General features: G+C 37.6%; 2 protein-coding genes across 9 annotated transcripts in view; one reads left to right on the top strand and one right to left on the bottom strand.

The window, feature by feature from the left end:
• LOC307001012 (uncharacterized protein) overlaps positions 1-14,373 on the bottom strand; it is a 573,545-nt gene that overhangs the window by 298,512 nt on the left and 260,660 nt on the right. The window lies entirely within an intron of this gene.
• LOC307000598 (uncharacterized protein) overlaps positions 1-14,373 on the top strand; it is a 496,331-nt gene that overhangs the window by 479,686 nt on the left and 2,272 nt on the right. The window contains exons 1-4 of one of the 8 annotated variants that reach the window (XM_079616287.1): positions 2,116-2,219; positions 3,397-3,611; positions 9,820-9,877; positions 10,007-12,747. In XM_079616287.1, coding sequence (XP_079472413.1) covers positions 9,829-9,877; positions 10,007-11,301 — 1,344 coding nt within the window. In that variant the 5' untranslated portion in view covers positions 2,116-2,219; positions 3,397-3,611; positions 9,820-9,828 and the 3' untranslated portion in view covers positions 11,302-12,747. Of the gene's footprint in view, positions 1-2,115; positions 2,239-3,396; positions 3,612-9,819; positions 9,878-10,006; positions 12,748-13,373; positions 13,631-14,373 lie in introns of those variants that run through there. The other 7 variants (XM_079616288.1, XM_079616284.1, XM_079616290.1 and 4 more) reach the window with 7 other exon arrangements.

Raw genomic sequence — 14,373 nt, 5'->3', positions numbered from 1 at the left:
TTCAAGAACCGCTATAATAAAGCCGAAACCATCTCTGTTACCTTAAATTATACGTTTATCTCTGTAAAGCTGCTTTGAAACAATCTACATTGTTAAAAGCGCTATATAAATGAAGATGACTATATGGGATATTGGAAAAATGGATACGGTACTTAACTATATACGTACCTCACCAATGTTTGTAATGGTTTAAACTAAAGGGGCGAGGCTTGGACTACAACTGTAGTGCCGTGAGTAATTCCTACCCTTGACGAAGTTTGTGTGTATATAGATATTTATAACTTTTCTTTGTTCTTTTTGTGTAGTTTTGTTTGCCATTTTCATTTTCTTTGTTCCTTTTGTATAGCTTTGGTCTGGACTGTTTCACCTCTTGAGCACTGTCAATAAACAGCACTTTACACCTAACATCACTGCGATCTGCGGTATTGCCATCTTTTTTTCTTCAGTTTCGCCTGAGTGTCTCACACCAGCTCTATTGAACTTATCCAGTTCAGGTGTCCTTCACTTACGTCAAAATCGTGCCTTACTTAATAATTCAAAATAATACTCCATTGTTAATGTACAGAGCCGTCTAATCCACTGCCAGAGGGAAATTAACTCCTTCCCCGCCATAGATGAATTTTTCCGGCTTTCCATATTTTCACTGTTATACGATAGGGGCAAAGGTGTCAAGTAACGAAGTACAAATTCTTCGTTACCTTACTTAAGTAGAAATTTTGGGTATTTATTTATACTTCACTGGAGTAATTATTTTTCATCCGACCTTTTACTTCTACTCCTTACATTTTCACGCAATTATCTGTACTTTCTACTCCTTACATTTTAAAAAGAGCCTCGTTACACCTATTTCATTTCGGCTTGTTTTCATTCTGGCTTGTCATCGTTATAAAAAATTTTTTTTTAACTATCCAGAAAAATCGTGCCATCCGGAGAGAGTGAATTTGATTGTGGTTGGATGAGAAGTATAAACATACTGGCTTTGGGTGCTCGAGCCCCTGCCCTATTTCAAAATTAATCAAAAGTGCCCTTCTCAAACAAATATCAATGATAATATTGTGGTCAATAAAGCAAAATGCATTTGATTATAATTAACGTGACAATTTGTACAAAACTAAAGTAGCCTAAATTCACGTTTATTTTTACGTTTCTGTCAGTCTGAGGTGTCGTTGGCATAACGCGTTGCAATGGGTTGTGTCACTTGCGTTAAAGTTGCGTGTGTCTTGCTTCGGTTTTGACTGAAGGGGTCAGTCTCTAAAACTCCGGAGTAGTGTGTGTGTGTGTGTGTGTGGACAGCAGGCAGAACCGTAGCAAAAATTATGCGTTAATCTTTGTCCGAACTCACAACAGGCTTTATGAGAGAAAGCAAATATCTTTGCGAGAGAATGCTAAGTTTTGCAAGAGAACAAAAGTTTTTAAAAATATTTTCAATGGAGTGTGCGCCCTTGTAGTTGAAGTAGTCGCTCCTGGTGTGCTTTTCTGTTTACGTGCTTTCTGTCTACGCTGCCAACACAGTTTGGAGGACTCCACAAAAATCAGCAGCAATATTTTCCCCTCGGGCGACTGAAGGGCAGGGAAGAAACTCGCGGCTGCAATGCTTTCCACAAAGCTATACCTCGGACCCTATGGAACGACAGTTTGTAGCTAAGCTCCAACTCCAACATGATCCGCTCTGTTTCAGTCGCCATTGCTTGTAGTTGCCTAAACTCAAAACAGCCACAAAAAATCTAAACACAGTGGGACATTGAAACCCACTAACTAGCGTTTCGGCGGTGTAACTGCAGAGCAACACAGACATAACGCAGAAGTATAAATGCTCACGACGGCTTCGGCCACGTATAGCCTACGACGTGCACTCGACATATTAGTATAAATTGGGCTTAACGCGTCCAGGCCTGCGTTGCTGTTGTAGCCATTTTACAAATGGGTGATGGAAACAATAATACTAGTGACGATTTCTGTAATTTTGCATTATTTTCTTTCTATGATCCTCATTCTGCCCATTTTGGGCTTCACTTGGATGTGTTCCTTCACCTTTAGTAACTGGAGTCACTTCAGTTCTAAAATAATAATAATCGAAGGCTACTAGTAAATATGTGAATCTGCGTGTCCCTGATTGGCTGCGGGGGTGTCCCGTACGCGCGTGCGTTGGAGGCCGATGACGTCACCGCTCACTCGCGCCGTCTCTTCCGTCATTGAATTTCAGCGTCGAGTCTTCTGAGGTGAGGAGAGCAGTTCACGGTATTTCTCATATTTATACAACCATCAAACACACTTTATACAGTTTGATTAAGCAACAGGCTCATCTCTGCATTGTTTTCATCGATCACAGCGATATTTGTGCGTCTTTTCTGGCGTCTTCTCACTGAAATAAACATGTAGTGCAGCAGCAGCGAGCATGAGGAGAATATGTTGAGTTTATTCAGACCTGAGAGATTTTGTGTTCGTTTGTGTGATTGTCTCGATGTTTGGAGTGAAAACTGTTCCTGAATGTCCAGTAAAAAGTTTCAGATCTGTGAGGAGGATTGATGGGAATCGATCTCAAGTTTTATTGTTGCTATTTTCATGTTTACCTTTATTTCTTTGTCTATATTTATCTTTTGCAGATTTAATTTACTTGAGATTGACTCTAAACACTTTATATTTTGTCCCGAACGTGGGACATTTCAAATCTATATAAATGTGAATATAGATAAATATTAATGAAGTTTGACACAGGAACCGTTAAATATTGCTGGTACAACTCTTTATTTTCAAGAGTTTTATGATCGTTGTTTCTGTAAATACAAATCTGTACGATCAGATTACTTTATTGCAATTAATAGTTGTTATAAAGTCGAATTTAGATTAATTATTTTCATTAGGCTATTAGATTCATTAGGCTATTAAATCATTATGTTCTGTTATTTATGAATGAGTTTATCCATGTTTTATTGTGAGAAATAACAGTATTATCTTTCAATAGAGCAGTTTAATAGGCATTTATCACACATCCTGACTCAAATAATGTCTTTCTATCAGCAAACCCTCAGAATAAAGTGAGATGATCTGCTGATGATCCTGAATGGCTTGTTGAATGAGTGTTGATAGTCTGAGGCTCATCAATATTAACAGATCTGCTGAAAACACTCTTTATTTCATGACAATAGTTCCTGTTTTCACCTCATTTATTATGCTGATGTCTTCAGATCTCCTGTAAATTCACACTCTTAAGTTCAATTAATTGGTGTCAACCGACTGAGGGTATTTCTTGGTTACTATATATACATTTATTTCTGTTTATGCTTTCAACTGTTTTTCTTACCATTTATATTTGGAAGTATTTACATTATTATATTATGTTGTCCATGAGCAAAAAACAAACAAACTCAGTAACTGATATATTTTTGATTTTGGCAGATCAGCTCCTCCCACAACAATCACATCATCAGTGAAGCTCCTCCCACTGCAATTTACCAATAATATTCCCATCAACTACAAGTGAAAACGAGCAGCAATGCATCCGGAAGAGCTGAAATGTGTAAAGACTGAGTTTATTAAAGAGGACAGTGAGAACACGAGTGATCCAGAACCCTGCAGAATGAAACCCACTGAAGATCCTGAAGAACAAAGAGGTTGGTGTTTATTCTTCATTCATTCATAGGGGTGTAACAATATATCATGTCACAATATATCACAATACAAAAATGCCACAAGATGTATCATGGATACTGACAATATATATTGCGAATAGTTGTAAAATTACTGTGTGATAAAAAAAAAAAAGTTTTCAGAAGTTTATGTTGAATGGGGAATATTTGTGGGTCCTGATAATGCCAAATGTCTTGTTACCAGTAAAAACATTACATTATTTTAAATATATCTAGTCAGTGACAAGAGTTCAAGCATATTCGTCTTAAATAATTCTGTTTACAGCTTCCCTCTTCCTAGCGTATGTCCCGCGCAGGTGCGGGGTCCGCTTGTCTCCATTTTCTCCGGTCCAAGGCATCCTCGGGGGCGGCATCGATGTATCTCATGTCTTCCTTGATTCGGTCCATCCACCTCTTTTTCGGTCTTCCACGTGGCCTTTTCCCCTCAGGGCTGAGCCGCAGTGCTCTTCTCGCCACTGACTCTTCGTCACTTCGGATCACATGGCCATAGCATCGGAGGCGGGCTTCTCGCATCTTCTCCGTGATTGGTGCTACTCCCATGATCTTCCTGACATCCTCATTCGCAACGTGGTCCAGTCGGGTCAGTCCCAAAGTCCATCTGAGCATACGCATCTCCATCGTGTGGAGGGCCTGTTCGTGTTTGGTGGTTGAGGGCCAGCATTCTGCTCCATAGAGGGCAACTGGGCGGACTACTGTCTTGTAAACCTTTGCCTTGAGGTGAGTGGGCATGGGTCGATCACCGAGGACACCAGTGACCTGGCGCCACTTCATCCAGGCAGCGTTGACTCTTGTTATGGTGTCTGGAAGGCTGTCACCATTAGCCGAGAGGGTGGAGCCAAGGTACTTGAACTGCTCCACTTTCTTCAAGTCCTTCCCATTGATTGTGCCGTCGGTTTGGGCGCCACCTTCCATGTATTCCGTTTTATCCAGGTTGAGCTTGAGGCCGCTTTCGCCAAGGTGGTCGTTCCACTGCTGCACTTGGACGTTGAGTTCCTGGCGGGTCTCGTTGGCGAGGAAGACATCGTCAGCGTACAGCAGCGTCCATGGGTGGTTCATTTGGATGGCGGCTGTTACTGTGTCCATTAGGGCTGGGCGATATATCGCATGAGATTGTTAGGCGCATCTCATCAGTAAAGCTGGTTCCTTGATTAGTAGTAAATCGCCATCACCTGCTTTCAGATGTAGCGTCATTTACTACACCAGGAGTCCTCAACTCTGGAGCGCGAGATCCACTTTCCTGCAGAGTTTAGCTCCAACCCTAATCAAACACACCTGAACAAGCTAATCAAGCTCTTCATGATTACTACAACGTTACAGGTACACAACAAAATCCCCAGTGTTAAATCAACATTGCTCAGAGTACATATTGTCCCAAACTATAGAGTGTTAAAGTTAATGAAATAATTATATGATTAATTAAGTGATGTTTGAGCATTAGTGATGAACATCTGATGTTACCAAGCAGAATCACTGAAGAAAAGAGAAACACAAGAACTACAACTGACTTCAACCACAGCCTTAGTTGAAATCAAATGAAGAAAACTTTAAATCTGTGAAGATCTCAGCAGAGGAGGAATAAACAACTCCACAAACAGCATTACCAGCTTCACTTATTACTAACCAGATTGACTTTATTTTTGTCACAAGGAACTGATTGTTGAGAGTTGGTATTTAAGTGATCAAAAAAGTGTGCTACCATTATGGTAGTCAATGTTTGCTTTAGTTGGTCTCGTGACCCATTGAATTTCCAAAAGCAAACTTCTTTAAGCATTTGCAATAGTGTTTCATGATAAACACTTGAGCTTTGCTGAATATAAAGTTCGTAATACAAATAAGCTTTTATGCGTGCAAGACGTTTAAATGAAACCCATAAAGAGATATATGTTAAAGGTCATTTGTCACAAAATTATTTTATTTTGGTTATTGACTGAGGTTCACGTATAGTAAATATGTAAAAAAAGTGTATAATAATAAACAATTTTCAGTGCTAAAAATCTTCTGAAAATATACACTTAGACATCAACACTTACCATACAATCCTCAACAGTGGTGACAATAATTATCCATACTGCAGTGCATGCTGGGATTTTTTTCAAATTATGATACCCAGCATGCATTGCAGCATGAAACTTTTTGTTTATTGTCACCATTGTTGAGATTTGTATGCTGATTTTTGCTGTATGCGAGTTTGGTAAAAACTGCAGAATATTGTAGGCACTTAACAGTTTTAAAAACTCCACACGATAAATAATGGATGTAGTTTCACAGGGTAGACAAGGCAAACCCCTCAAATGAATTAATGACAAAATACTGATTAATGATTTTACATTCAATAAGTTCAGGTTCCAATGATATGCTATCATAGTCTGATTTTACTGCTTTCAAAACATTATATATGTTGTTGCAGAATAAAATCGATCTTAGAGAGTGACGGGTCAAAAGCCCAACTAAAGCAAACACTGATCTCTATAATGGTGGCATTATATTTTTACCAATAAAATATCAACATTTAAACCTCTGTTAATTCTCAAAAATAACTTCTATAGAAGCATGGCAGAAATCAAATCAATCTGGTTAGTAATAAGTGAAGCTGGTAATGCTGTTTGTGGAGTTTGTAGACATCTAAGGCTGTGGCTGAAGTCAGTTGTAGTTCTTGTGTTCCTCTTTCCTTCATTGATTCTGCTTGTTAACATCAGGTGTTCATCACTAAAGCTCAATGATCTCTTAATTAATCACTTAATTATCTCATTAACTTTAACACTTTTAACACTCTGTAGAATGGGACAATATGTACTTGAGCAATGTTGATTTAACACTGGGGATTTTGTTGTGTACCTGTAACGTTGTAGTAATCATGAATACCTTGATTAGCTTGTTCAGGTGTGTTTGATTAGGGTTGGAGATAAACTCTACAGGAAAGTGGATCTCGCGCTCCAGAGTTGAGGACTCCTGTACTACACAGAGCCGTAGTTAACTGACAAGCTGAGCCATATCGCATTAATTATCGCAGGCGATACGTCCGCGATAATTATGCGATATGGCTCAGCTTGTCAGTTAACTACGGCTCTGTGTAGTAAATGCCGCTACATCTGAAAGCAGGTGATGGCGATTTACTACTAATCAAGGAACCGGCTTTACTGATGAGATGCGCCTAACAATGTCATGCGATATATCGCCCAGCCCTAGTGTCCATGCAGAGAACGAAAAACAGCGGTGATAGGGCTGATCCCTGATGTACGCCAACCCGGATGTCAAATGGTAGCGAGGTTCCAACAGGGCACCGGACGCTGCTTGTGGTACCTTTGTAGAGGAGTCCAGCGCACATACTCTTCTGGGACTTCGAAGTGTTCGCCATATAAGGTTGTGGGGAACTCTGTCGAAAGCTTTCTCCAAATCGAGGAAGGCCATGTTCTTCTCCCTGTGCCTCTCCATTAGCAGGCGGGCCGCATAGATGGCATCTGTGGTTCCAGAGCCCTTGACAAAACCGCATTGGTTTGGCGTGATACTGATGATAGAGCGTAGACGGGAGTCCAGGATGCGCTCGAATATATTCATCGTGTGACATAGAAGTCGGATTGGCCGGTAGTTAGTGCACTCTGTTTACAGCTTCAGAATCATTAATATTTTTATTCTGGTGTCTCTATTGTCCTGTGCATTGGGTTTCCAGCACCAAGTCCAAGCATATTCGTTACTTACACCCACAATGCAATATCATATTTAGCATTTTAATAAACAGTACACTTTTTGTTAACCTTTTAACCAGGGCTCTGAACCGGTTCAAGGAACGAAAACGAAAACCGGAAACGAACAAAATTTTAACAGCAGGAACAAAAATGAAACCGAAAACAAAATCAATTTTAATCGTTCTAAACGGAAACGTTTATTTAAAATGACTGTTAACCGGTTAATAATGTTATTTTATCGTTCTCTTTAATATTTTAATTTGCCATTGACCAATCATGAATTTAGTAGTTCAGCATGTGACGTTGACGCTGACGCATTAAGCGTGAGTGAAATGCCCGCGCAGCAGTCATCTCTTCGGCACAATAAGATTTGTCACCCACAGGAGGCTACCCATCCAATGTTCAGAGGTATGTTAAAGTTAAAACTTGCTTAGAAACGTGAAGGTAGCCATACGAAGTAATGCTAACTTTTTTTGTTGTTGTAGTTTTACAATGTTATTGCATTAAATGATCTAGCTTTATTAGCAGACTGAAATTGGTTGTGATGCAAGGATGTGTTGCACAGTGTTTGCTTTCAAATTAGCAGTTGACGGTGCATTAAAGGTAGGGTAGGTCAGAATTGTCTAAAAAAACTTTTATTCAAATTTGTTTAAACTGTCTTTATATACCAATACATAATTAAAATGCAAGTACTCTGAAATAGAGAGTATAAAAAACTGAGTGACTCTAGTGTATTTAATTTTCAATAAACACATCTCATTAATTCCATTCGCGACCGCGCGCACGTGGGCAGAGCCAATAATAGCGGCGGTAGTCATGGCGACGGAGAGTGACAGTCACGCAAGCCAATCACTTGTTTCGTCCCGAATGGAATTAATGAGCTGTGTTTTTTGAAGATTAAATACACTAGAGTCACTCAGAATTAATGAGTTTTTTGAAGATTAAATGCACTATAGTCACTCAATTTTTATACTCTCTTTTTCAAAGTACTTACATTTTAATTATGTATTGGTATATAAAGACAGTTTAAGCCAATTTGAAAAAAAGTTATTTAGACAATTCTTACCTACACAACCTTTAAAAGAGCAATGATTGTGCAGTTTATATTATTTTTATTCATGTAAATTCTAAAACAATTCGTGTTGCAAAAAAAAAATATGTACAAATAATTGTAGGCCTATCACTCTTCTGAAAAGAATTAGGCATAACAGGGCCAATTTCGATTGTAAAACAGGTCAATATTATGTAATTCAGGTATTTCTGTTGTGGTTTTAACAATGTTATGAAATAAATGTTCAAGTTTAATTATGATGTGTTATCTTATTTTTGAGTGAAAATTAGTCTTATTTATACATATTTGTTTAAAGTATAGGCTAAATTAAAATAACTTTATTAACCGGTATTTTTTCTAATCAAACCGTTTTCGGAATGGTAATGTTTAATGAGGAACGCAAAACTGGAAACGGTAAAATATCGATTCTGCTTGGAGTGAACCGATTGAATTGTGTTTTTGTTTTTAAGCCCTGCTTTTAACAGTATTGGAGTATCACAATAATATTGTATCGTGAGTTCAGTATTGTGATATGTATCGAATCCTGACATGAGGGTATCGTTACACCCCTATTAATTTATGATGCTGAAGAACATTCATGTTATAAAGCCTCAAGCACTTCATCACATTAAGATTTGCCGAAGCGGGAAAAAAATCTTAAAGTCCCTCTGTAGTCACTAATTGTATCCCTTACAACTCATATTTGATTATCAAATGTTTCATTTTTCATAACTTTAAAACTTGATTTTCAACCCACAGGGTCTTTACAGCTGTGAAATAAATTAAATAAACTATAAAATGGGTGCAAAAATGTTTTGACTTTCAACAAATGGTCAGTAAAGGGAGGTTTGAGAATTTCAAATTAATTGTCAACATTACTTCAAGATAAATATTATTTTAGAGTATATCTGTTTCACGATTTTTGCAACCGTTGAGTGAAACTTGTTGGACACAGATAATGCTAAAAATGGTTAATTCAACTCTAGTTAAGTATTTAACTTCCATTAAGCTGTAAACAATCAGTCAAATGCTCAATCTATAAACGTAATAATAAGCTTATTTAAAAAAATGGGTACAATGAGATGACCTTATTCTACTCAACCTTCAACCATTGAGAAATAAAAGGAAATTTCAAACTGTAAAAGCATCAACAAGGTATTTGTCACTGGACTATGAATAACCCCTAAAACTGAATTTTCTTGGGATATTCGTAAATTAAACCAGGTGAACAGACCACAAATGTACAGTATGTGTTTCTCATACTGTTATGGCAGAATCAAAGAGGAAAAAAATATTATATTATGGAAGAAAATAATGCAGTGACTAAATATTTACTCTTATGTTAATCTCATGATGTCTGAAAATAAAACATGAAGCAAAATTGACAGATAAACTTTATTTGTTACTCAACCTTATGATTTGAAATGATGTGTTTCAGTCATTTTGAATGGAAGATCCCCATAATTCAAAACGCAGTTGGCTCGTCAAGGAAAAAGGTGGCTAGTAAAATAAATCTAAACGTTGGTGTCATAATTACAGTTCTATTGTATGTTTTTGATATTATGTTAGATAATACTGTCATTGAGCGAATGTATTTTACACAGTCTTCACTTTTATAATTTCAGACCTGATAAAAGTGAAGGAGGAGAGTGAAGAACTGAGTGAACTGGAGGAGAAATATCATGTCAAACCTGGAGTAAAATCTTTAAATCATTCAAAGACAAAGAAATTTTTGAAGAGAAGAAGAGCCAAGAAATCTTTCACCTGCACTCAGTGTGGAAAGAGTTTCTCAAACACACGTAATCTTGAGATTCACATGAGAGTTCACACTGGAGAGAAGCCGTTTACGTGCGATCAGTGCGGGAAGAGTTTCACACAAAAACCGAATTGTGATCAACACATGAAAATCCACACCGGAGAGAAGCCGCACACATGTAATCAGTGTGGGAAGAGTTTCACGCTGTCAAAACACCTTAAAGAACACATGAAGATCCACACTGGAGAGAAGCCACACGCATGTGATCAATGTGGAAAGAGCTTCATAAAAAAACAACATCTTGAGCTTCACATGAGAGTTCACACCGGAGAGAAGCCGTTCACATGTGATCAGTGCGGGAAGTGTTTTAAACAATCATCACAGCTTCAGAACCACATGAGAGTTCACACTGGAGAGAAGCCGTTTACGTGTGATCAATGTGGGAAGTGTTTCACACGATCAGGAAACCTTAAAGAACACATGATGAGGATCCACACCGGAGAAAAGCCGTTCACATGTGATCAATGCAGAAAAACATTTCTTGGGTCATCAGACCTGAAGAAACACCTTAAAGTTCATACAAAGGAGAAGCCACATTCATGTTTTGTGTGTGGAAAGAGTTTTTCACTGCTGTATAATTTACGTACACATCAGAAAATTCACACTCATGTAAAAGATCATGTGTGCTTTGAGTGTGGGAAGAGTTTTTATTCAGTTAGAGGTTTAAAACTGCACCAGATAATTCACACTGGAGAAAAACATTATGAGTGTTCACACTGTGACAAGAGATTCAGTCAGTCATCAACTCTGAAGACACACGAGAGGATCCACACTGGAGAAAAACCTTACAAGTGTTCACACTGTGACAAGAGATTCAGTCAGTCATCAAGTCTGAAGACACACGAGAGGATCCACACTGGAGAAAAACCTTACAAGTGTTCACACTGTGACAAGAGATTCAGTCTGTCTGCAAATCTGAAAACGCATGAGAAGATCCACAGTAGAGAGAAGCCGCACACGTGTGATCAGTACGGAATGAGTTTTGCTTTTGAAAGTCAGCTGAAGCCAGGGCTCGACATTAACGCTTGTCTGGGACAAGTAGATTTTTTGAAGGTGCAAGTGAAAGAATTTTTCTTGGCTGACCGGACGAGTACCCTGATTTAAATGTCAGTAACAAAAAATAACTAGGAAATCGCCAAACCGAGAGAATGATTGTCTGATTTTGTTACATTTAGTGTAAGTGGCGATTGATAGTGGTGTAAGACTGGTGCCAAAATCGCTGAACCCACTCGACCACACTCTGAGGAAGCACCGAACTCTTGCTGGAATCAATATCTGAACACTTTCTAAAAGAAGATCACATCCAAGACAACCCACCCCATTGTGTGGCGACAGAAGAGTCTCGCCTAGCTATTGATTGCCCACATCGGTTTCTGTACTCACTCTCTCTATCCCCTCATTGACCATCATGAACTGAAGATGCTCATTTGGTATCATTTTAAAGGTCTCAGTGCGTCTGGTACTTTTTCCCTCTACTTGATATGGAAAAAAAATAAGTTTTTTGTGAGGTATGTTTCATGGAGCCAGAATGTTAAGCTATCGAACAAAAACATTTTTCATATCTGTGATTTGTTTGTTTGCTATAAAGTAAAAAGGTTGGATGAGCATTCTCCAAGTGTGGTGATTCCATCATTTTGCCAGTGGTTGTAAATGAAATGCAGCTATCACCAGACCAAGCTCAATCTTTTAAGATTGAACATTGGTCTGGGGAGTCTGCTCTGTATTTTCTACTGCACAAGAGGCGTGATCAACGGGCATGGTTCAAATGACTCTACACAATTGGATAGTCCTTGAACCGATCAGACCAATGATCCAGGTGGCGTACTTTGCAGCGAAAACTCCAGGCAGGAAACGTGTTGGTTTGGAGCATTGATCAGCGGTTTGCAGAAGCAGGTTGTGCAAAAAAAAAAAACACACACATGAAAGTGAGTGGTATTTACACCCACTCGAGCGATTTGCTTACTAAACTAAAGAAGCTATTGAACATCGTCAAGAGGTTAAAGTCGAAATGAAATCAAAATTGACCCCATTTTCTTTGTTAGCGCATATTTCTAGTCTTGTGGTGAACAGTTAATCCGTGCAAGTTAATACACAGAAAAAAGTTGTTTGCTGTGGTAATCTTTAATCAAAATCTGAAAAGATACTCCCGATCTGGAATGGCGTTCCTTTTCTGATGACGTCAGTTTGACGGCTTGGGTTGAACACGCTGAATCGTTTAAATTAGTTTGATTAACTGAGCCTTGAGCATCATTGTTAATGTTTAAAACAATGATTTAACGCATCTCTGCTCTTGCTTTGTCACTGATGAACATCTTTGGCTTTAATGAGAAAAAAAGAAAAGAAAAAGGGCGGTTTAGGATCAAGAACTTCTTGCACGCATAACAAACGTTCTACCAAACCATTAGAACTCACAAATACTAATACCAGATATATGTATTTATTCACTAACATGAAGAATCACAGGACTAACCACATATTGTATTATCATAAATGTGAGGATGAAACTATCGCATTAAACGAGTTCTATGTTGATAAATTAAATTGATTGATTTCTGGATATTGTGATGTTATTTTTGTATACACACACGTTTTCATGTTTTATGGGGGCTTTCCATATACATAATGTTTTTTTTATACTGTGCAAACTGTATATTATCTCCCCTTACACTAAACCTACCCATCACACCATTTTTTTGTGTGGCATTTTTACATTTTCAAAAATCATAATTTAGTGTGATTTATAAACTGTTTTCCTCATGGGGACCAAAGAAATAGAGAAATATGTGAAAAATAACAGCATTGTCTTCCAATAAGTTTTATAGGCTTTTATCATATATCCGGACTCCTGTTTCTAACAGCAAACACTCAAAATAAAGTGAGATGATCTGCTGATGATCCTGAATGGCTTGTTGAATGAGTGTTGATAGTCTGAGGCTCATCGATATTCACAGATCTGCTGAAAACACTCTTTATTTCATGACAATAGTTCCTGTTTTCACCTCATTTATTATGCTGATGTCTTCACATCTCCTGTAAATGGACATTTAAAGCTTATTTCATTGGTGTCAACAGACTGAGCTTACCATTATTTTTATTGGAAATAATATACACTATTTATATTATATTTTCCATGAGCATAAAAAACAAACTAACTGATATATTTTTGATTTTGGCAGATCAGCTCCTCCCACGTTGTAATTATTCATCAGTGAAGCTCCTCCCACAGCAATTACACCATCAGTGAAGCTCCTCCCATATCGGTTTACCAATAAAGGCAGGAATATTCCCATCAGCTGCAAGTGAAGACGAGCATGAAAGCATCAGGAAGAGCTGAAATCTGCAAAGACTGAGTTAATTAAAGAGGACAGTGAGAACACGAGTGATCCAGAACCCTGCAGAATGAAACACACTGAAGATCCTGAAGAACAAAGAGGTTGGTGTTTATTCTTCATTCATTCATGATGCTGAAGAACATTCATGTTAGAAACATTCAAGCACTGCATCACTTTTAGTAAACAGTCAAACTATAAAATTGCTGCAAAAGTTTATTTTTTTCTTCTGTTTTTTAACAAATGGTCAGTAAATGGAGGTTTCATATTACATTTATTTTATATATCATTCACAATTTGCCATAATTTTGTATATAACAAATAATAATAATTCCAAAAGTACAAATTTACAATATACACATAAAAAAATTATGTTCTTTCTCAAAGCAACATTTATTTGAGCTTTTGTTTCCGGTGTCCCAGATTCACATGCGTATGAAGTCAATGGAAGGAAAAGTTTAGTCTGACCAGCACTTAATAATTCAAATGTTTTTAATAACATAAATTAAATACAAATCTAAAAGTTGGTGTCAAAATATGGCAGTTTTGTGCATTTTAATATCATGTTAGATAGTTGTGTCATTGATCAAACATATTTAATAGTTCTTGCTACAGAAACATGGGATTTGTGTCTGGCTTACAAGTGTTCACACTGTGACGAGTGAATATTCAGTCAGTCGTCACATCTGGAAACACATGAGAAGATCTACACACTGTAACGCTTAACAGTTATATGTACTTAATAAAATATTACTTAGTAATATTAATGACTGTAAAAGTTATGTGGACACAATGACTGTCTATAATGTTTTATAAATAATAATTGAAAGATCAGTGTACCTCATTC

This window comes from Phoxinus phoxinus (assembly GCF_949152265.1).
Source record: "Phoxinus phoxinus genome assembly, chromosome: 1".
Classification (NCBI taxonomy): Eukaryota; Metazoa; Chordata; class Actinopteri; order Cypriniformes; family Leuciscidae; genus Phoxinus; species Phoxinus phoxinus.
The sequence above is the reverse complement of the archived record's forward strand: the minus strand, read 5'-3'. Positions and strand labels throughout refer to the sequence as shown.